The 23,627-nt window shown below is 34.5% G+C and overlaps 2 protein-coding genes and 1 pseudogene across 2 annotated transcripts; 2 read left to right on the top strand and 1 right to left on the bottom strand.

The window, feature by feature from the left end:
* Window positions 1–8,210: 8,210 nt before the first annotated feature.
* On the top strand, window positions 8,211–9,370 carry LOC111288164 (putative zinc transporter At3g08650 pseudogene; annotated as a pseudogene).
* Window positions 9,371–11,162: 1,792 nt separating this feature from the next.
* On the bottom strand, window positions 11,163–16,139 carry LOC111288128 (KH domain-containing protein At2g38610-like). Its single transcript, XM_022878894.2, has 7 exons — window positions 15,471–16,139; window positions 15,204–15,292; window positions 14,032–14,183; window positions 12,702–12,818; window positions 12,452–12,568; window positions 12,115–12,258; window positions 11,163–11,826 (listed from the first exon to the last, which is right to left on the bottom strand). The coding sequence occupies exons 1-7, from the start codon at window positions 15,548–15,550 to the stop codon at window positions 11,680–11,682; spliced, it is 846 nt and encodes a 281-aa protein (XP_022734629.2). The 5' UTR covers window positions 15,551–16,139; the 3' UTR covers window positions 11,163–11,679.
* A 5,113-nt stretch (window positions 16,140–21,252) lies between these two features.
* Window positions 21,253–23,627, top strand: LOC111287444 (NADH dehydrogenase [ubiquinone] 1 alpha subcomplex subunit 1-like). The gene is made up of 3 exons (XM_022878019.2): window positions 21,253–21,447; window positions 21,572–21,698; window positions 23,365–23,627. Exons 1-2 carry the CDS (start codon window positions 21,340–21,342, stop codon window positions 21,680–21,682), a joined length of 219 nt encoding a protein of 72 aa, XP_022733754.2. The 5' UTR covers window positions 21,253–21,339; the 3' UTR covers window positions 21,683–21,698; window positions 23,365–23,627.

Below are 23,627 nucleotides of genomic sequence, written 5' to 3'. Positions count from 1 at the left end.
TCTGGAACTTTCTTACCTCATTGGGAAAAAAAATATATCTAATCCATATTCCTGATAAAATTACAGTGGGGCTAAGACCTTTTTTCTTTTATTTCTGGAAGAGATATCATGTGGAACGAATTGACCCAAAGTATACTCCCAACAGACGTAAGTGGCATATAGCAGGAATAACCGGAAAACCTGATGCGCTCACTGTAAGAAATTAAAAATAAAGTCGCATTTTTTGTCCTGCCTGCAGGTCAGTTTCGTTCAGGGGTTTTATCAATGTTACCAAATCAAAAATTGTGAATTCTGTCATTCATTGCAAATTTCAGGCCTTTCATTTTCCACCAACAAATTTGTTTCACTCCCTTTCACCATTCTTTCATTAGGGTTTACTTGACTAATGAAGATAATTAAAAAAAAATGGGTTTATCTTTGAATTAGGAACTGGGGATCCTTAAGGATCTTGCTTCATGATTGTTCATTTTTTCAATTAGGGTTTCGCATTTTTGTTGGGATTTTTATATCGGGAAGTTTCTGCTAAGTTGTAATGATTGTCAGGTTGATTTTTTCAGATGACAATGTACCGTTTCTTTATGATCACTTAATTTTCCGTTTAGCCTTAAATTTATGGGACTATAGCTCTGGAGGATTTTTGTTACAGTTGTTTTTGGTTGTATATTTTGATTGTCAAAGCCTCAATTATCCTTCCAGGTCATGTTTGAGTCACTTGGTTGACAAATATTTAGTTTTTTCACTAAAATTCTGCTTTTTAATTGCAGCTTATATTGCCGAGGTGCGTTTCCAAACATACTGCAGGATTGGCTTCCTAGTGCTGTCTTTTCCAGATTCCCAGCAGGGGAAGTCTATTTGATTAATAACTTTCACTAAAGGTGATAGATTTTTGGGAAAAATAAAGGCAATGCAATTCAGATTCAAGCATCTGCTTCTCTTTTTATTCTTTGCTGCGTTCTTCCTTGAATGCCGTACAGCAAAAGGTCAAGATGCTGTTTCACAAACGATAAGAGCTCCCCACAAAAATGTAGGGAACAATGTTATAGATGGCACTGGTACAGAGAAGGTAATAAGTTTTGAGGATAACGAAAATGCAATGGGTGACTAGAAGGATAGTTACAACAGAGTTTCTGTGTCCACAGTTGCACTTTTTACATTAGCCGTGGCTGCAGCAACTGGCTTAGGTGCAGTCCCATTTTTCTTTGTGGAACTCAATCCTCGGTGGGCTGGTATATGCAATGGAATGACTGCTGGTGTCATGTTGGCTGCAAGTTTTGATCTCATACAGGAAGGGCAGGAACATGGTGCTGGATTTTAGCAGGTGGCATTTTTATTTTGCTTTGTAAGAAGGTGACCAATGTCTCTCATTTCAGTTATTAGTTTTGATCTACTGCCATGGTAGTATTATGATATACCTCGGCTGTCATAAAGGGCCACTGTTCTTGCCCCACCTTCAATGCATATACTAAATATACTACACGTAGATTAAGCTTCTGTTTCAGACCTTGCAAAAGGGAAAACTTGTTCGACGCTTATAATGGATGAGTACCATTATTGCATCTGCAGAGTATAAGACTGCTGATGTTGCATGCCATACACAATGCTCTGTTTCAACTTGTAATCTTGTAGTGTCTTTGTATATGTCAGTGTTGTTAACATCTTATAATTTTTCCCATCATTTTTGGGTTTCAGTTTCTTGAACAATATGGGGAAGTAATTATGCTGGATATAAAAGGAGCAGATGCAACTAAAGTTGTTCTTGTCATCGGAATTATGATCCTCCATTCATTTGGAGAAGGTTCTGGTGTTGGAGTTTCCTTTGCTGGCTTAAAAGGTTTTTTTCAAGGCCTTCTGGTAACTTTGGCCATAGCTGTACATAACATACCAGAGGGATTGGCTGTGAGCATGGTGCTTGTGTCACCGTCCTGGAGTGGAGCCAAGAATCCTCCCACATCAGCTGTATACTAGAATTAGCCATGAGATATAAGAATTCACATCACTATATTCTTATAAAACATTTTTTTGGGACAAAATCGTGAGCTCAAGGAGAGGTGAAATTTCATATCGACTGTGTACTAAAATTGATCGTGAGATAAAAGTGGAGTTGGTCATGAGTTAAAAGGGTTTACACCACCACCTTCTTATGAATCATTTTTTGTAAGACAAAACCATAAGACTAACGAGAGGGTGTAAACGTTGATTTGACAAAACTATAAGACTAACGAGGGGTTAAAGCAGACGATACCTCACAAAGGTGTAAACTGTGACAATTAAGCTAATTTGAAACGCCAGTTAAAGCCATGCCCAGGTTCTGGAGCCGCACGAACCTGAAAGTTGAATCTCGGCTCATAACACTTGCATCAAGAGGTGTTTCTCCAAAGAATGCAATGCTATGGAGTGTAATTACATCCTTACCGCAGGTATCTAATCACGTAATGCTGTTTGTTAAGGCTTTGAGCATATCTGTCTGTATCAAAGGAAATAATTCTAACTAAGAACCTTCAGTATCAGGTTGCAAAAGAAAAGTAAAAGAAGCAACGGTGAAGTAGAAAAGTTAGTTAAAATATATATCAGGTAAATATTTTCAATGGAGGATCCATTGTCAACAGACGATGAGTGAAGAACCACTTTTTTTTCTGGGTAGTTCAAACCATCTTACAAACTGTCAAGTGCATGCTTGATTGATATACAATATACGACTGCATTTTGGTGTTATCTGATGAAGTTGGCAAAAGAAAGAATAAAAATCAAATATTAAGGTTCAGTTCAGGTTATGAGAGGGTAAATCAATTAAACTTTGGTACTTAATTGAGTATAGTTTCCATGTAAATTTTTTGTTTCCTCAGATGTTTGTTTATTCCCTTATCTTTAATTTCTTTAAAAAGAATTTTGGCAGCCCATTGTAGCAGTTCCTTCTTTTATATGTGCCAATGCATTTAATAAATTCCTTCCTTTTTGTACTCGTTTTGCTGCTGGATGTATGATCTGGATGGTTGTTGCTGAGATTCTCCCTGATGCATTTAAGGTGACTGCACTTATTGCACTTAAAATACATGTTTGAATCTTCAAGAATAAGGATTTGCTTCTGCAATAATCTTTCAGGACCATTTTTTCTATTTTTCTTTATATCCTATCAAGAACACTTGCATTGAAAATTTTCAAATCTAGGTTAGTTTATAACATAAAGAACTTCCCAAGCTACGCTAATGGATAACTACTACTGCCTTCCTCTTCAGTTTCTCTCTTGTGCAAAGCCTAAAATGGTAAAAACAACTTTTATTTGAACAGAAAATTGTAAAGTGGAAGAGATTAATCTTGTTTGACCATGTTTTATCTTTTTAAGATTTCTTCTCTCTTCTAAAGACATGATATCTCCCCACCCCCTTTCCCCTCTTTTTTTTAATGGGAAGCTTCACCAACTCCAGTGGCATCAGCAGCTACACTTTCTTTAGCATTAATGGAAGCACCAAGCGCTCTATTCCAGAACTTCAGTCATGACAACAAATGAGTTAATCGAACCATAGTTTGTTGAGAAGAATTTGTTGCCAGATATTACATCATTGCATGAGTAAATGCGGCTGCTTTGCTATTCTCTGTCCTGCATCTTGCCGGAGCTATAACCTTTTGGATATAGAAGATGACTTCAAATTTCATTTCAACAATATTATGCCTTTTTATCCTTTTAGAGCATATATTCCATTTTGTAGAGCTTTTTGATGTCATGGTCATAGCTCTCTGTGCATGATATAACATGTAAGTTGATTCAGACAGATTATGGTTGTTGTAGGTTGCCTCTTCTCATTATGCCTGACGTAGCTTGATATGTGAGCTTGTTGCCCCTGATGCAAGCTGCCTATCTGCTTTTTTTTTTTTCTTTAATGCTGTTCCTACAGTTTGCTGCTTTATTGTGATTTCATTTTGTCTTTTCTCATTAACTAAATTATATTGTTTGAAATTTCCAGTTCTGAGGATGCTTCTGGCTTCTTTGTTTCATTACTTTTTGGTCTTGGACCTTTACTGGGGGGCTTTGTTCTTGTTGCATTTTCTCTTTGTTGTTACTTTTGAAGCAAAGAAAACTTTACTCACCACTGCATATCTTAACATCAGAAACATTACAATTTAAAGCCTAATTAATAACTACCCACTAAAATCATAATCCTAAGATTAAGCCATGACCACCAGCATGAATAACAAAAAATAACTAACACCAGAAAAACAGGAACAACATGAAACATCCAATGAATCCACATTAGCAGTCCTAAACACATCTTCTAACACTCCTCCTTGCTTTAGGAGCTGCAAACACCAAGTTTTGTCCTCAGAAATTCAAACTTGCTAACTGGCAGTGGCTTGGTGAAAACATCTGCAACCTGATCTTCTGTTTTGCAGTAGACAAGAACAACAGCTCCATCTTTCTGTACTTCCCTTAAGAAGAATAATTTAATATTAAAATGTTTAGTTTTCCCGTGAAACACAGGATTTTGAGAGATAGCAATGGCAGCTTGATTGTCAACAAGAATCTTCGTGCTTTCCTCCTACTCTAAGTTAAGATCGATTAAAATCTTCCTTAGCCACAAAGCTTGATTAACAGCAGCTGTTGCAGTAATAAACTCTGCTTCAGCTGTGGATTGAGCTACAATTTCTTGTTTTTTCGAGCTCCATGAGAAAACACCAGAACCAAGTGTGAAACAATAGCCTGAAGTGCTCTTCATATCATCAATGGAACCTCCCCAATCACTGTCTGAGTAACCAACCAGCTTGAACTCTTTGCTCTTTGTGTATTTAATGCCAAAATCACTTGTGCCTTTCACATATCTAAGCACCCTCTTTGCAGCCTTGAGATGCCATTCACTTGCACAATGCATAAACCGAGATAAAATGCTTACAGCATTCAAAATGTCAGGTCGAGTTGCTGTGAGAAACATTAAGCAACCAATCAGGCTTCTGAAATATGCCTGATCAATCTTCTCTGTTCCATCTTCTTTACAGAGCTTTTCCTTTGAGTTCATTGGTGTCATCATTTCTTTACATTCTTCGAGTTTAAACTTCTTCAAAATCTCCTTGGCATATTTCTTCTGACAGATGAAGACTTCATGTTCATTCTGTTTGATTTCCATTCCAAGAAAAAAGGTCATCAATCCAAGATCTGTCATTTCAAAAACTCCATCATCTCTTGCTTAAACTTCTCCACAATACTTGTGTTGTTTCCTGTCACAAGTAAGTCATCCACATATAGTGAGATGATAAGAATGTTAGCTCCATTGTGCTTGACATATAAAGTTGATTCAGATAAGCTTTTGACAAATCCCAAGTTCTGCAAATGTTCATCAATCCTGCTGTACCAAGCTCTTGGAGCTTGCTTCAATCCGTAAAGTGCCTTTTTAAGAAGATAAACCTTGTCTTCTTCTCCTTCCTTAACATAGCCTTCTGGTTGTTCTACATAAATCTCCTCCTGCAGAAAACCATTCAAGAATGCTGACTTGACATCTAATTGGTGCACTTTCCAATTCATTTGTGCTGCAACGGCGAGTAAGAGCCTGATGGTGTCGAGTCTAGCAACTGGTGCGAAGGTATCTGAGTAGTCCACACCGAGTATTTGAGCATATCCTTTGACCACGAGTCTAGCTTTATACTTGTTGATTGAGCCATCAGCATTAAGCTTGGTTCTGTACACCCATTTGACTCCAATTACTTTTCTGTTTTGGGGTCGATCAACCAACTCCCATGTTTCATTCCTTTCAATCATGAATAGCTCCTCCTTCATTGCAGCAATCCAATTTTGATCAGTCTTGGCCTCTTCATAATTTGTAGGTTCACACACAGCAATATTGCATCTTTGATAAACATCAGAAAGTAGTCTTGTACCTCTGATAGGACTGTCATCCACCATTTCATTCTCCCAGTCTCCAATGCTAGGAAACTTGAGCTTGTGCTCTTTTAAGGTTGGATCCATCTTTTTTTCATCATCCCAGTTCCACTCTTCATCTTCCATAAAGTGCACATCCCTGCTTATAATAATTTTTTCAGTTTGTGGCTGGAAAACTTTATAAGCTTTTGCAACTGAGCTGTAGCCAATGAAGATGCCTGGAAGTGCTCTTTTATCTAATTTATCTTTCTTGGTCTGTGGAACATAAGTGAAGCACAAACATCCAAATATTTTAAGGAAATTCAGAGATGGTTTATAACCATACCATGCCTCAAAAGGTGTTTGATCCTTCACTGCTCTTGTGGGAAGCCTGTTTTGCAAAAAAACAGCAGTATTTGCTGCTTCAGCCCAAAATTATTTTGGCAGGTTCTTCTCATGTAGCATACATCGTGTCATCTCCAATATGAATCTATTTCGTCTCTCACTTACTCCATTTTGTTGTGGAGTGTATGGAGCGGTTAATTGATGTTGAATGCCTGCCTCTTCACAAAAATGAGTGAATGCTTCAGAAGTGTACTCTTTGCCATTGTCTGATCTGAGAGTTTGAATTCTACAGCCACTCTCGTTCTCAACTCTAGCTTTAAAGTTCCAGAAGACTTGAGCCACCTCTGACTTGTACTTTAAAAAGAAGATCTAACACATACGGGTGAAATCATCAATGAATGCAACATAATAAAGACTACCTTTCAGAGAAGGCGTTCTTTGTGGGCCTGCAATATCAGTATGAATTAATTGTAACTTCTTTGATGCTCTTCATGTTGCCTTAGGAAATGGTTTCCTACTTTGCTTTCCAAACTGACATGCTCTGCAGTTTGGAATATGATCATCAAGTTCTGGAAAATCATTTACCATATTCTTGGATTTCATCTGCAGCAGCCCCTGATGATGATAGTGCCCGAGCCTCTTGTGCCATACTTCAGTGATATTTTCTTTGATTGGGAAAGCAGTTTGCTCCTCCTCCAATAGATTTAAAGCAAAGCTTTTCCCTTTCATTTTTACTTTGAAAATATCTAGGCCAACTGCATCTTTAATCAAGCAACTTTTATCTTCGAACACAACTTTATAACCCTTTTCAATTAGTTGTCCAACACTTAACAAGTTTTGATCAATTTCAAGGACATATAATACATCAGAAATGAACTTTGTACCTGAACAAGTTGAAATTGCAACTGTTCCTTTTCCCTTCACAGTTATGTACTTGCCATTACCAACTCGAACTTTCGATGAGTTTGTGTTGCTTAGTTCCCTGAATAGATCCTTGTCATGTGTCATGTGGTTAGTACAACCACTATCTATAAGCCAACTCTCACTTGATTCGATGCCGGAGAAACATGTAGCTACGAACAGGTGATCCTTCTCCTCTTGATCAGCAACCTTTGCATCTTCACCATGTTGCAGATTTTTGTTTTTGCAGATAACAGCTTCATGCCCCATCTGATTACATTTAGTGCATTTAGCATCAGGTCTTCTCCAGCATCTAAATGGAGGATGACCCTTCTTTCCACAATGTTGGCAAGGTGAATAGAATTTCTTCTGATTTTCATTCTTTCCTTTTGCATTGGCTGATGCAGTACTTGTCCCATTTTCTTCAAAATCTTTTTTCTTCTTTCTTTTGCTTTTGGCCACATTTTGATGCTTGACTGCCAAAGCTCCTTCAATTGTTGTATCTTCCCTCATCAATCTTCTTTGTTCTTGTGCTTGCAAAGCATTAAGCAATTCTGTTAAGGAAATCTTTGACAGATCCTTTGTATTCTCCAAGGCAGTGATGGTTGCTTCATATCTTTCAGGTACTGTAACAAGAATTTTTTCTACAATTCTTGAGTCAGTAAATTCAGATCCAAGAAGCCTTACTTTATTTGCGATACTCAGAAGCTTATCGGTGTAATCTTTAATCGTCTCGGAGTCCTTCATTCTTTGAAGTTCAAATTCCCTAATCAAGTTAAGGACTTGCAACCCTTTAATTCTTTCATCTCCTTCATATTCATTCTTGAGATAATCCCATATCTCTTTTGCTGACTTCAAAGACATGATACGAGTGAAGATGATGGATGAGACTGCAGCAAATAAGCAGGCCTTTGCCTTTGATTTCTTTGTCTTCTTTTCTTTCTGTGCTTTAATTTGTGCCATGGTGGGATTGCTTGGAAGTGCAGGAATTTCATAGTCTTCTTCCACTGCTTCCCAAAGATCTAAAGCTTCCAAGTATGTCTCCATACGTACTGCCCAAATCTGGTAGTTGTTTCCGTAAAACACCGCTGGAGCAATTGCGGAGAAACTGGCTTCAACTTCCATGACGCGTCAATTTCACACACAGATCCCTTAAGAAGAAGGCTCTGATACCAAATGTTGTTACTTTTGAAGCAAAGAAAACTTTACTCACTACTGCATATCTTAACATCAGAAACATTACAATTTAAAGCCTAATTAATAACTACCCACTAAAATCATAATCCTAAGATTAAGCCATGACCACCAGCATGAATAACAAAAAATAACTAACACCAGAAAAACATGAACAACATGAAACATCCAATGAATCCACATTAGCAGTCCTAAACACATCTTCTAACACTCTTCCTATCCGCCTTCAGCATGCCCTTCTCGTGGGTGCTGCATCTGGCATTGCCTTCATCCTTGGTGCCTGGCGGCCACTGCAACTGCTTGTGTCTTCAAAGATGGGATTCTTCCCACTCATGTCACTGCTTACCATAGGCGCTGCATTTTTGCATGTTTCATGCTCCAGTATTTTGAAGAGTGTGTTTAACAAAGAGCTTCTTCAAATAACATACCGTCAGTAAGAGGATTTCCGGTAAGTGTTCTCACGCTTCAGTCATTTTTGGCATGTGGAGCAGTGGCTTTCCACGTTCTGGCCGAGGGGCTTGCACTAGGTGTGGCTACATCAAAAGCTTATGGACTTGGCCGGCAAATGGTCCTTCCTGTCTCCCTTCATGGGCTTCCTCGTGGTGCGGCAGTAGCCAGTTGCATCTTTGGAGCTACTGGCAGTTGGCACGGCTCTCTTGCAGTAGCTGCTCTTATTGGCTTGGTAGGCCCGATATCTGCAATAGAAGCAATATTAGCAGGGATTGACTACGGTGGCCTGGACCGTGTGATGGTTTTGGCTTGTGGAGGATTGTTCCCATGCTTTGTTAGAATAGTTCAAAGAGCAGTAAGGTTGGATATGCGGAAAAGCAGCTGTGGGCTTGCCGTAGGAGCTGGTTTTGCTGCTCTCTGTTTAACATGCACCAAGTTAGTTTGCTTGCACACACCTTACTGTAATTCTGCCCCGGAGGCTGTCAGATAAGATGATAGTGCTCAAGCACCATGGCGCTTTAACCTATGCTTGAGTATGGCTTTGCACAAGTTTTTACTAGTTGGTTTGTGGAATAGAATCTCGGAAGAAAAAGATAAAAAGGAAGGCCTCAACAGGATTTTAAGTTCAACATGAGAATTAGATGAGGGTTTCTGATGTACACTAGCTTCCATCTTTCTGCACAATTTTAACAGATAAGGGGGATTGATATTGCTCCTTGGGCTTCCCCTCGGATTTTTATTTCACATGAAACCTTAGTTCTTTTAAGATTTCAAGAATGTTTATATTGAGATACAGTACATGTTAGATTGTTCATAGATTCTCGCACTGTTGAATGGAAAAGATTCAGAGTTTTTTCTTTAACTAATGTAGTTTCAGATTTTAATTTTCAAACTAGGGTATATTTAAATTTATTTCCTTAAGGCTTTTTATGTCCACTCATTCTCATGCCAATTTAAAAAAGAAAAAAATACCAGTAACTACATCTTTGATAGCACATTAATTTTTTTTAAGTAACAAAAATAAAAGTACTAAATTACAAACAAAAATCTTGATACATGATTAAATGTTAAACAATCCAGCTACATTCATCTCTAAATCCATATATGTTTGTGTGAAAATGCATGTGTTTGAAATTACATTTGCAGAGCACTGCTCCAATTACAAATCAAAAAGTTATTTCTTTTCCTTAAATAGAATTTATTCTTTTTTGGCATGGCAAAGTATGTTACAATCCATGATAACCTACCAATCCATCATACATTTTTTTCGTTCTCGTACCCTTATCACAAATAGGTAAGCTACCAAATTCTAAGTAACTATGCTCTTGAAACGGCATTGTAATGATAACTTGGATAATCCAGCTTCGGTCTGTACCAAAAAGAGGCCGAAAGGACCAGCTTTTGGCAAAAGAGCTAACTTAACAAGAGTAACACGGTTGACTTATTCAAATCGGGTTAGGAAACCATTCAAGGAAGGAAAAAAAGAGTCTAATGATCAAATCGGGCTCTTTCAAGGCCAGCCCTGGAACCAGACAACCTCCTCATGACCGCTCCAAGAGCAATGCCTCCTGCTAAGCGCCAAGGTGCATTATTTGTTACTTGCAATTTCAATTTTTACACAGTTGAATGTTGTTCAAAGATGAGACTTTTTACATAAACCAATGAGATGGAAACCTGTACGTACCTCATTGAGATAAGCAGGTTTCAAACTTTGAAAATAAGTTGAGAAATGCAACTGAAAAAAAGTGTTGGGGCTCTATATCTCAACCATGAACTACGGCATCAAATATCTTGTATTTTATTCCAAGTACCATCATGACATGCATGCCACATCCAAGTTATAGACAAAGGCGGAGAAAATTCCTACGACAGCCTCGCAGCTAAGGAATCGAATCCACCAGTAAAGAGAGACAGTCAATCCATTCCAAACTCACCAAGCAGCACATCTGATCTACACGGTCAATCTAAGTGCTCTCATTGCACTGGAATACGATATCCAAATGGACATCCAGTCGAACTTTTTGATGTTATACCCATCTCACCATAGCTCAACTTCAATCCAAATGAAACCTTAGTAAATCAAACCCAATGTTTTGATATATTATTATTATTATTATTATTATTATTATTATTATATTGTAAAAATCAAGAATCAGCCAGTCAGTCATTCAAGCAAAAGGCTAGTGGTCCTCGCTTATCATAAAAACTTCAACAAAAAAAAAATTAAAAAATGAAAAGCCGGATCCTTACAAGTTTCACCTCAAGCGCTCCTTTGGCGGCTGAGCAAACTTCTACTTTTATTACTCATTTTTTCGAAGGCAGCAAAGCAACAGATAGAACTTGAGACACATTTTCTTCATTAAAGCTATAAGAATTCCATCCATTAAGAAAAGGGTTTAAATGCTTGTCCATGGACGGCCATGGTAATCTCTCACGTAACATTCTAACTTACATTAAGTGACTGAAAAGGGAAGATGAAGAAGATCCATATGCTTCCGATAGTCAACGAAAAAATAATATAGACCCAACTTACATTTCTATGCTTCATATATAAACTACCGGAACAACAAACATGACACACCTACAAAACTCCCATCTGACCTCACCAAGCCTAATGCTTGCAACAGATATAAATATATATTGCACACTCCTTAAAGCTACTAACACAAGAATAAATCCAATGAATGTATATTGAGTGTACAGGAAAACCTAAACTCCAAGAGCCAACTATATATTTCTTCTTTTTTTTTCATTTTTATTTGTCTTTTGTCCGAAGAGCAAAACAATTTAATAATGAAAAGCCCACCAGAAAAGCTCACCAGCTAGAACTGTTAGCCTAATCTTTTCAAACTGTGCTGAACTGATATGCATCAGAGTTCGTAAGGTATACTTGGCTATGAAATTCTGGAGGAGGGTAGAAACATTTTCAATAATTTAAGGTTCAACTCTCAGCGTCCTGTTTTGGGGCGTTTCATTCCACTGGAATTAAAAGGAGAAACACTACCGCTTGGACCAGGACTCTCCTCTCTGAAATTGGAATTTAGCATTGCCAGTTCACGCAACTGCTGCCTTTTGATAAAATCTTGTGACTCATCCTACATATGAGAATATGAAGTTTAGAAAATACAAGATGAAAATATTTATTAGCATTAATAGTTTCAACATCAAAATGCCCGCAAGTTGATAAAAGGAAAGGAGAATGGAAGGAAAATTGTCCTGCAGCACAATTGTGAGGATGCCAAAGTTTCTGATATAGGAAAAAGCTTAACACAAGCAAAAGCAGGAAATGTATAACAAATAATGGAGTTTCAAGATGGAAGCATATACAAGAGCAACCTACGGCTAATATACTTTCTATAAGAGAACAAGATTGCCGTAAATACCACAGGTTTGAGTAATTCCTCTATGATTTCTTGAGCCTGTCTAAGCCTTATATCAACAATATTAGCAGGTAAATCAGCCTCAATTAAGATGTGAAGTGGATCATTCAGGTGCTCATAGCCAGGTCTTCCTCTGAGCTTCTCTTCCTTCAGATGGGAAAAGATGAGAAATTATTATCCAAAACTATTCGATTTTTACATCAAAAGAAAAAGATAAGGAAAAAAAGCAGGGGGCGTCCTTGGATGCAGCCATCCCGAAATTCATTACATCTTCCTGCCAGTTTCAGCTGAATCACAATTGAGACATATAGAAGAAAACTCACTAGTTTGGTAGCTTTACCTTGTCTGGATCCTTTATTGATCCTTTGCCTCTAATGTATACACGGCAGCCAGTAGTAGCTTCTACCCGCTTTAATGAATTGCCTCTAGGGCCTAGAAGTCGACCAACAAAATTGAACTAAAAACAAAGGAAAAGCAGAGTCTAAACATCAATACTCATAAAACGTTTGGTTCATTCAATTGAAATCTCATAATATAGTTAATAAACAAATTTTAATCTAATGCACTAGCATTTTTCATAAAAGGATTACAGTTGGATATGTATCAACAGGAATTTCAAGACGCAAAATCCTCTTCACAGTGTATGAACTAGGGCTTGCTGGTGCACCTTGCCAGTCCATTGTCATCCCAGGAGGTCCACTTAGTCTCTGTCAAAATACAAAAAGCAACAGTAACAGAAAAGATCAGAAGGCTCAATCCAGAAAACAGGAAGCAAGCATATGAAAACAAGTTTTAGCTTGAAAAAACCCTTGTGCATGCTAACGCATTCGACTTTCCAAGAAAATACTTTCCCAATGCTTCATTAAAGAACAGGTACTAAAATGTTACAAAGTAGATTTAGAATGTTAACCAATTGAAGTAAGAAATGAAAAAAAGAAGGAACAAAAGTTGAATACATCTTAGCAAGCAGAAATGAACTGATAGATAGCCATTATATTGAGCAGAGCTTCTACACTTAAAGCACAATAAAAAATACCATTTGGAAACCATAGCATTTTGGACAGGAAATAAACTTGATTCTCATCTTTGTTACTTAAGAGGATCCATTGTAGAGTAAAATATTAGAGATTAAGCAACCATTGTGTTTGAGTCATCAACCAGATGTGAAGAGGATTAATATGAAACTCAGATATTCACCATTTGGCAGGAATGCTTTCATTTAGTGGCAATTTGGCCATTTTCCTTATTCTTATTTAATGAATTGAACTTAGCAACCAAAATTGAAAGGTCATAGTTTTAGAACAGTCACAAAGTATTTGCATTATCATATATGTTCATTCAGATATGACTAAGCACACACCAACACATATTGAAATGGGTCACGTGGGCAAGCATTTTGTCATGTATTTCCTGAATAGAGGAATGATACCTATAATGTGCCAGATAAAGTATGAATGAGAGTAGGAGGAAACTAAAATCATTATCCCTTTGACATGGTCTGCAATTTGAAGAACAAATAAAATTCTAAGAACTGATTGTTAAAGCTTATATATCACACTAATAAAGCAAGAGAAGCTACTTCAAAATTTATTGTTTATTTGTGATCTTTATGATGCCAAAGGACAACAAGACTTCAGCATATTATGATTCTCCTTCACAAAGTTTTAGACATTCAAATTATAATGGTGTTTACCAGATATAATCTTAAAGCGCATGTCAAAGAATTAAAAGCATAAAGAACTTGTCACTTTTAGTTTATGCAAATTGTTAACTTCTAGCCACGCATGACACTATTGTGCATATAAAAAAAAAAAAAAGAACTCAACTAACTGAACAAGAAAAAATGTGAATGATATATATATATATATATATATATATTCAATATAAAGATGCTAAAATGAAATTTTAAAAAATAGTTACCTCTTGAGGAAGACCATTCCAGCTGCCTAATCCTGTCCCAGAAACATTAGACATAAGGTTTGAAGAAGCCATGGGACTGGGGCTTCTATGCCTCATTCGATCAAAGTCACCAAATCCTTGGTTGGACATCATTCCCGAGACCCGAAATATCTCTGCATATGAAGACCATTATACATGAGAAACGGATGAAGTTATGAAAACATATCAATGGGCGAAAGGAGTAAAGCATCCAAAATCAAATCAGAAAGGGATAAAAGGACCACAGTAGATAATGAAGTTGTAAGGTATGGATAGTACATTGACCACAAGTAAAATAAAACAGATTTCCCTTTATTAACCATTTCAAGGCAAGACTTACAAAAAAAAAAAAAAAAAAAACCTTAGAATCTAAAATATCCTAAAATATGGAAAGAATAAAAACGAAAAAATGCATTTAGAATGCCCATGTTGGTTGTAGGAAGGTCAGCTAGCTGGAAAGATATATAAACTTCTGTTTGATGCTAAATAATGGATGTGTAAGACTTCAGAAAATCCTTTCTTGTCCAAACTAATCAAGATAATTAGCTCAACATTCTTGCAAGCAGATTAAACATCAGAAGATTTTCTGAAATTCAAATTTAGCAGAGCCATTGGTCTTGAGTTTTTTTCTTTTGTTACACTTTTATCTACATTAACTCAAACTCTACTTACATTGCTGCTCCTTTTCTACCTAGCTTTCCCATAGTCGAACTTTCTCCTCAAGACATCAGTAAAACTTGAATCGTAATAAGTTTTTGAAATCCAAAACTTGGGAATCTCTTAAAATGCATCTTTGACAAATGCATAACCCAGGTAGACCCGAGGCTGGAATTCTTGATAGTCAAGAATGTGTGCCAGCTGAGGATGACGGTATTTTAAACCCATTTAATAAAAAAAACAACGATCACTGAGTGACTCTGTCATAAACAACTAATTCCAGTGTTGAGGCACTATCCAAAACACAATGGTGCGATGGGAGTTGTCGTGTTTCAGCATTGGAACACATAGCAAACTAAAAACTTTGGGTCAAGTATATGATCAAGCAAAGACCATAACAATCAGACCGATCTAACATGGCTAATTAAAAGCAGAAAATTTCCCAAGGAAAAAAAAAAAAAAAACCTAGATCCAAGTGACAAAGTAAAAGAAGTAACCTTGATTTAACAGTCGGCTACATATCGGAAGGACTTGCGTGAAAGGTCCAAGCTTATGATGCTCTGCCAGCAGCTCTGATAAGTACTGACTGAGGAAAAAAAAAAAGCCCAAAATCCCACATAGATCAAAAAATTGTTAAACACCAAAAAGGGAAAAAATCAAAATTGAGAAACATAAGCAAGAGTAAAGCATCTTTTCTTTGTTATTAATATGGTTTAGAAGATGATTAAGAAGTTATCTTTTGGTTTTGTGAAGTGGGGGCGTACCTGTCAACGTCTGGGGTGCTTCTAATCTGTGGAGAAGCAGCTCTTGCAGGCGAGAAGTTGGGATTATACAGACCTGACATGGCTCTGGCTTTTGAGGATTCAGTCCTTTCAAGAAACAAAAGAATGGAATTTTAGTTAAAGAAAATAAAATGGTTTTATAGTTTTGGTTGTTGCACAAGAAAAAGGGAGAAACACAACACAATAAATAAAAGAGGGGCTTGTAATAAGAGCCAACAAAAGAAAGGAAAAAATAAAAGGGCCGATAGCTCTGTGTGAAATTTGCAGAAAGGAAGGCAAATCTTTAGTAATTTACAATTTTCCCCTTTTTATCCAGTAATTTCCTTTCTATGTATTTAACCCTTTGGCCCTCCCTCTCGAACTCACAGTAACAGAGTGGAAGCAGCAAAGACAAAGGAAATAAAAATAAAAATAAAAAAACACTACAAGTGTAGTAAATATTTGAGACAGTGAAACAAGGGGATCTTTTAACTTAAGGAAGTTTAAGTTTAAGATAGGCAGCAAAAAGGCTTTTACTTTAAAAATAAATAAAATAAAACAAAAATCACAGTGAGCAGAGCTCGAGAGTAAGAAGAAACAGGAAGACATTTTTCCTGGCCGGGTGGTGAGTTCTGTTGAAAGCTGAGTTGGGAGAATTTTTGGTGTGCGGAGGAATGCAGTGAAGCCCTGTAGCATCAAAGGAAACGTGTTGGCCATGCAGAGAAACAGATTTCCATCGAGGAGAGCAAGGAGAGCCCACACAAGCAAGCGGCCAATGGCGGATTGGCGAATGATAATGATGTTGCCAACGCAGTGTTAGCTGGACTGTGCAAATGGCCACTGCCCAACTCTCCCCTTCTTTCTTTATTTTCTTCTCCTCTTTTTTTGTTAAATACGAGCGGCGTCGTTTGACGTCTTGTTGTATGTATGTTACTTACCTTCTTCCTTTACCATTTTTCGCACTTTCTAGAAGCCTTTTATCTCAGTCTCTCCCTATTTATTTGGATATTATTTTGACACTGCTACGTACGTATGTTGATGTTTTCTTTCCTGTTGAAATATATACCTAGCATGATCATGTTTTTTTGACACTGCAACTCCTGGCCCAACCGAGTTTCAATCACTTATTATTTTAGGGTTTAGGTTTTCTTCAACATAGAAAGTAACAATTGCAATGAGATCGACCAAGATCTATAATTGAAATTTTCAATAAAAAAAAAAGCTTTTAAACAACAGTGAAAATTCTGTGTTCCATAAAAAAAAATCGTAATAGAGATGTAATGTAAAATATATGATAGAAAATCAGGGACAGATTTAAGATTTATATTCAATGAAGATAAAAATATATGTAATACTAAATACATATAAGTTAATTAAAATGTATAAAAAAATTATTTTAATATATATAAAAATAACATATTATAATTTTTTTTATGATTTTTCATATTTTGAATGTATTATAAAATCTTTTCATTATCAATATTACAAAATATTTTTTTTTTTATATATGTAACCAAATAATCATTCATCCAAAAATCTTCCATTCAATCGTGTAAACGGTTTTTTACAATCTTCATAACAAAAAAAGCTTTTTCAATTGATGTAATAAAAATTGATATTATCAAAGCTAATTCCACAAGTATAACAATTGATACACAAATTGTTTTTTGTCTCAACAAGTTTCATAGAAAGGTCACTAATACTTTTCAAACTTGTAAACTCATCATGAGTTCTTAAATCAATAATATAAGTTTTAAGTTGATTGTTAAGAATTGGTAACTCCACATTAGAAAATTCAACCAAATAAAATTAAACAAGACGAATCAACTTTTCTTTATCAAAAGCTGCAAAAGAATCATAAAAATTTAAAGAAGCCACACAAAGAAATAATTAATATTTACCTCATTAAAATAATTGTTGAGCTCTTAAAATTGTATATCAATTACTATATAAAATAACTCAACCCAATAATAATGTAAATTTGTCATTGTTAGAGACATCGAGGTCTTTCACGAGTTACAAATATATCATCTATATTTGGGATGCTAATATTGTTTTTTTCACAAAATAAAAAAAAAATCTCTTTATGCAAAGATTCTCATCCATCATCTTTCATCATTTGTAGTTGTTGTTTTGCTATTCTTACTAATGCCATCGCATTCACAATATCTTGATCACACCTTTATAATGCCAATAACAATTCATTTGTAATCCTCAAGATATTTTTCATCAAAATCAAGTTGAAAGCAAAGTCAAAAAATTAAGTCAAGTCTAATAAGGTAGAAGCTTCACCTTTTTACTTTGAGCTATTCCTATTCTTCACAACAATTTCAAGCACATCAATGATAAAACTAAACATAAGAACCAAATTTATCAATGTCTCGTAATGTGAACCCTATTGTATATCCCTAGCTCGTTGAAGACTTTTTTCTTGGTTTAAATCACTTCCCGTAGAAATGTTTCAACAATTTTATTAAATTATTTTTCTCGAAGAACATCTCTTTGTTTGCATGAAGCCCAGACAATATTCACCACATTTGTCACATATATTGAAAATTAATGCAATTTGAACATGATTATTTGCCACTGCTACAAGTGTCAATTAAAGTTCATGAGCAAAACAATAAACATAATAAGTAAATGCATCATCTTTCATGATCAAAGTTTTTAATTCATTGAATTCACCTTGTGTTACTTGCTCCATAATAACCTTGCCCACGAATCCTTGAAATATTCAAATTATACTTAGAGAATAATGCTTCAATAGCTGCTTTAATTGACAAAATGATTGTATCACTTAAATGTATTGTACCTAAAAAAATTCAACAATATGCCATTTAGAATTCACATAGCGCAAAGCAATAGTAGCTTTTTTTTTTATTGAAACATCACGAGATTCATCAAGTAAATGAAAAACAATCAATCTCTAAGATCTTCTATGATAGTATTGGTAGTTTTAATTGTTGTAGCATGAACAAGATCTTTTTTAATATCATATGCTATCACTTTTGAATTTTTTGATACATTCTTCAAGACAACATTATTTATGGTTTCATTATGATTGGCAAGAAATCTAAAAAGCTCAAGAAAATTTTCTTGATTATGAGAATTCTCAGTTTTATCTCGACTACGAAATTTCAAACTTTGACATAAAAGAAAGCAAATACAATCAAGTATTGCAATATTGCAGTTAAGCAAACTCAATAATCTTTTCGTGCTTGATTTGATTGTTTTACAAACGCAAATTGAATATGTTGCTTTTGATTTAGCAAATTTTAACAATACTTCCAAGTTTTGTTATAAGCACTATTAAGACACTCCAACATGAATATCAAATTTTTCTCTTTTTTTCTAATTTGTGAATCCATTTGAAACAAAACAATAACTTCTTACTTGCTCTCCAATATATGTTCTATAAAGATAATAACACAAACAAAAAGTGACATATTTCTCTATATTATATTCTAACCAATTAGCATAATCTTTGAACCCCGTGAAAATAAATTGATGGAATACCTTTCAAAATTTTCTTTGGGAAAAATTATGTTCATAAGATTGACATAAACTTTTTTACAAATAAGCTTTTTGAATCTTGTCTCTATCATTAGCATAATAATCTAAAATTTTTTTTCGTAACCTAAGATCTTGAGGAAGATCATTTAAGTTTAATTCAACATGAACTTGCTCTTTACAATATTGTATGCTACTAGTATTGATTCCATATAATTCTTTAAAAATTGACTTTCTCTTAGTAAGATATTTCTCTATAACTAATTAAATTAAATAATTTGGTTTATGTAATTTATAAAAATAAGAATATACATTCAAAATATAATTATGTATGTTAATGAAGATCATATGACCCTATATTTGAAATATATGAGTAGAAATGCAATTTACATATTGTAACCATATTACTATGCAAGAAATTAGGGAAAACTTCTAACTAATTTTATAATCTCCATATAGAAATTAATCTTTGCCAAACTTAAAGTTATTAGCTAAATGAATAATAATTAAAAAAATAAAAAAAATATATACACAAAAAGTTCAAACATGAAAAATAATATATAAATGCTATCAATAACATGAATACATAATCAAATTATTTCATCAATGTAACAAATTTCAAATAATAAATAAACACTATATATAAAAAATATATTAAAATATATTAAAAAATTGTTTGACTAATTATTAAAAAATATAAAAAAATAACTTACTTTAATATCTTGCTGGAAAAAAAAAAGATATCAACTTGTAATTTATTTTTTAATTTAAAGACTTTTTTTCCATCTTTTAATTTTTTTAATTTTCTTCTCTGGTTCTCTTGTTTTTGCTTGAAACACAGAAAGTTACAAGCGGGATAAATGGAGGAAAATGAAAACCGATTTTTTTTTTTTTACAATCAATTCATTTGCTTTTTTGTTTTTTATGATAAATTTAAAATATTTTTTATTCAAAAACCTATCACTTCTAATTATCTTAAAATATTTTTTATTCAAAAACTTATCACTTCCAATTAATCTAAGTTTGATTTTTACATATATTATATATTATTGTTTTTATTTTCAATGGAGGTATTATAAAAGAATTAAACTCTTTTAATATTTTTATAATATATTTTTAAAAGGTTTAAAAATCTTTGTGAGAGCAACTACCTCCAATGACCCCATTGTGCATCCGTTCCTTGATTAAATTATCTAATATATGCAATGATAAGGCCAAAAGTTATGCGGTTGATAATTAAGCACCATAAAGTTTCAAACTTAAATTAAGTGAAGAATAATCTAAATCTTACAAATAACCTAAAACACAGTATAAGTATTTATCATGATTCTATATATCATCAAATAAGCAAGAGCATTATAAATAACTCATGCAAAAGATACTCAACACATAAAAAACTAAAACCCATCCCATATATATTCCATTCTAACAATCAATCCTATATATATTCCATTCTAACAATCTCTTAAGCCTCCATAGAAACTCTAGCTATCAATCAATTAAAATCATAAAATGGCAAAGTGTCAAACACCTAAATTTGCTTAAACTCAATTCAAAATGTCAAGCAATCAAAATGTACAAAATTGATCAATGTCAGCATTTAAAACTAATTCAGAGCCTAATCTCAAATGAGGCTTACATTAGTTGCGGGTATAGATAAAACGGAATAGTAGTTATATGCATGGTTTAAACTGAAACACGTTGTCGAAATTAAAATGAAGAAAGGGGTTTGGAATAAAGACGGTTGATGGTGATGATTGGTGGGAGTTGGGATGAAATACAATGAGAGGTGGAGATTATTATAACCATTACAATTTTTTTTTTTTTTTGTGACAAGCATTACATTATTATATTAACCAAATATGTGGGGCGGGCGGTGGCGAGTGGTACTGTCAATCAATCAGGGGCTTAGGACTTGCCGAGATTTCTCCGATTGAGTTGTAATTGGTTATTCCTAATAAATTGGATCTACTTGCAAATTGTGTTCATCATCATTTTCTCACCTTCAAACTTCCATTCCATCACATGCCTATTTACATAAGTAACATATCAAGTAAATACACCCAGTTTCATTTTCATATATTAGAAGAGAATTTTCTCTCGCTTGACATGAAAATGCCCTTTTGGATAATGAAGTTAAGTGGGGGGCGGGGAATGAAATGAAGTTGGACGGCCCATTGGATAATCTTGGCTTTGGGCTAAAAGCCTAAAATTGCTTTTTCTTAGTCCTTTGAAAGAAATGGAAGGTGAAGATTGGGAGATATAAAATGGAAAAAAATAAATAAATAAATAAAGAAAAGGGCAAAAGCGGTGGAGAAAGGGAAAAACAGTGAAAGCAGAAGCCGCGAGAGAAGCAGAAAGAATGGCGTGGATATGGTTGGAAGCTGCACTTCCCCTTGGAATCATAGCAGGGATGCTCTGCGTTATGGGCAATGCTCAGTATTACATCCACAAAGCTTATCATGGCCGGGTCCGGTTTCCTTTTCTTTTCTTTTCCTTTGTAGTCATCTTTATTGAAATTTTATATCAATTGAAATTTAGATCGATTCCTTCATTGGGTTTTAACTGAAACTATTTAGATGAAACTGAAACAGCCCAAGCACATCGGGAACGATATGTGGGACGTTGCCATGGAAAGAAGGGACAAAAGGCTCTTGGAAAACCTTTCTGCCTCTTCCTCTTCCTCTTCCTCTTCCTCAAATTGATCTCTTTTTACTACGGGTACTTTCTTTTTCTTTGAAATTACGCCTCTTTCGCTTAATCTTTATTAATTTCGGTGTTTTCCATTGATTTGATGAGAGGTCAGGTTATTAGGGTTTTCAGTTAAATTTCTCTTCTTTTTTTTTTTAATTTCACTCATTGGGGATTTAGAATGCGTTTCTTCTTTATTTGTTTTTAGCTGCAGCTTTATACTTTTCCATTTTCTTCCACACTCTGCTTAGAAATCAACCAAAGCTTGCAAATTTTCCTATTATTTTCCTTCAAAATGTATTCATCAAGAGACTAATAGATAATTACAAAGGTAATGACACTGTAAGTTAGTCCCCAACGTTGGTTTAGCCACAGAACTTGTCTTCGGACCGGCATTAAAGTAATACCAATACGAATAGAAATATAGAATCAAAGTGAAAGTAAAAATAGTATTGATAACACTAAACTCAAGTACAATAGTAAGTAATAACAGAATTGCATAACAAAGTATAAATTATTTTCTATGTTTCAAATTTCAAACCTTATAAGTCATGTTGTCTATATCAATTGTATACAAAGATTGAATAAAAATTAAAATCTTAATGTCAAAAAATAATAATAATAATAAAGGAAAACCATCATGTAACTAAGATCGAAAAAAAAACAAAGGGATTACCTAACTTTTGTGCAAAGAGTTATAATAATAATAATAATAATGGAAAAGCTATATGCATAGATGATTTTTGTTCAAAGATTATAGAGTAGTATGTTATTAAACTTTTTCCTGCCACCCCCTAGCTCACCTCTGGCCTCCAAAGACAGTACATTCCTTTAATGATTTGTTTACTGCCAAGATTAACAACTCTAGAAATGATCGTGATTTGGATGTCCATATCAAATGTGCTGAAATGGTGATTTTACCTCGGGAACTGACTATTGAATATATTTGTAGGAAATCTTACTGTCTCTACCCACAAGGCCAGCATTTGTTTTGAAATATTACATCTTCATTTATGTATGTACATCTTATTTGAATGTGACAGAAATGTGCTTTCTTACTTGAAGCAGATGATTCTGGTTTCTGCATAGTTGGTTAAATTAAAGATTAATGGTTATTCCATTCCTTAGTTACTAAATGGTTAATGGTTTAGTTACTAAATGGTTAATGGTTATTCCATTCCATAGTTACGAAATGATCTAACTCTTGTATTTTATTCTTTTTCTTTTACTAAATTTTTTAATGATTGTTCATGTGGCAAATTTTAACAAGAATATATAAGCATGCATGAGAAAAGACTACAACCAAGTCTCTCCTTCAGGAGATTAATTTTGGTGCTGAATTTGTTGTAGTTACTTTGCACATCATACAAAAGGAAGGTTGTTAGTAATGACACAAGACTATGCTTCTTGGACAATTCTTTATGTTTCACCTGCACTTAGTTATGTATGCATGCACTTAAACAAGTCTCTGGTGGCAGGTTTCCCAAGAGTCTCCCTGCAGCGTTATTATATATTATTTAGAGGGATATATTATAATGCCCGACACCCCATTTCTTTCTATCTCTGTATCTCTTTAAAAAAGAAGAAAAAAGAAAGAAAAATGCTTTCATTCAGCCTTGTGTGCATGGTTCTGCGCACCTTGCATTTCTTTGATCCTGACTTATTCGAAGCTCATGATATTTGGTGCTAAATGCAGGAAACTTGGCCAATGGAGTGAGGAAGAAGAAATAAAAGTGCTCTATGGTATTCTGTTTCGAAGAAGACTCAAGAGCAACTGGACTTATTATTTTTCTTCTTTGTGATATGAATTTGCATAAACTTTTAAAATCTTGCACTTTTTGACAACAGTTGCTAATGTTTACGTTGCTTAAATGATGGTGTATCGGAGATTTGTTGCCTTGTGTGTCCGGATAACTGAGGGCTTATGAATTAAAAAATGAGGTGAAATCTTTAATTTTA

This window comes from Durio zibethinus, chromosome 4, assembly GCF_047325235.1.
Source record: "Durio zibethinus cultivar Kanyao isolate XHJ-2024 chromosome 4, ASM4732523v1, whole genome shotgun sequence".
Classification (NCBI taxonomy): domain Eukaryota; kingdom Viridiplantae; phylum Streptophyta; class Magnoliopsida; order Malvales; family Malvaceae; genus Durio; species Durio zibethinus.
The sequence above is the reverse complement of the archived record's forward strand: the minus strand, read 5'-3'. Positions and strand labels throughout refer to the sequence as shown.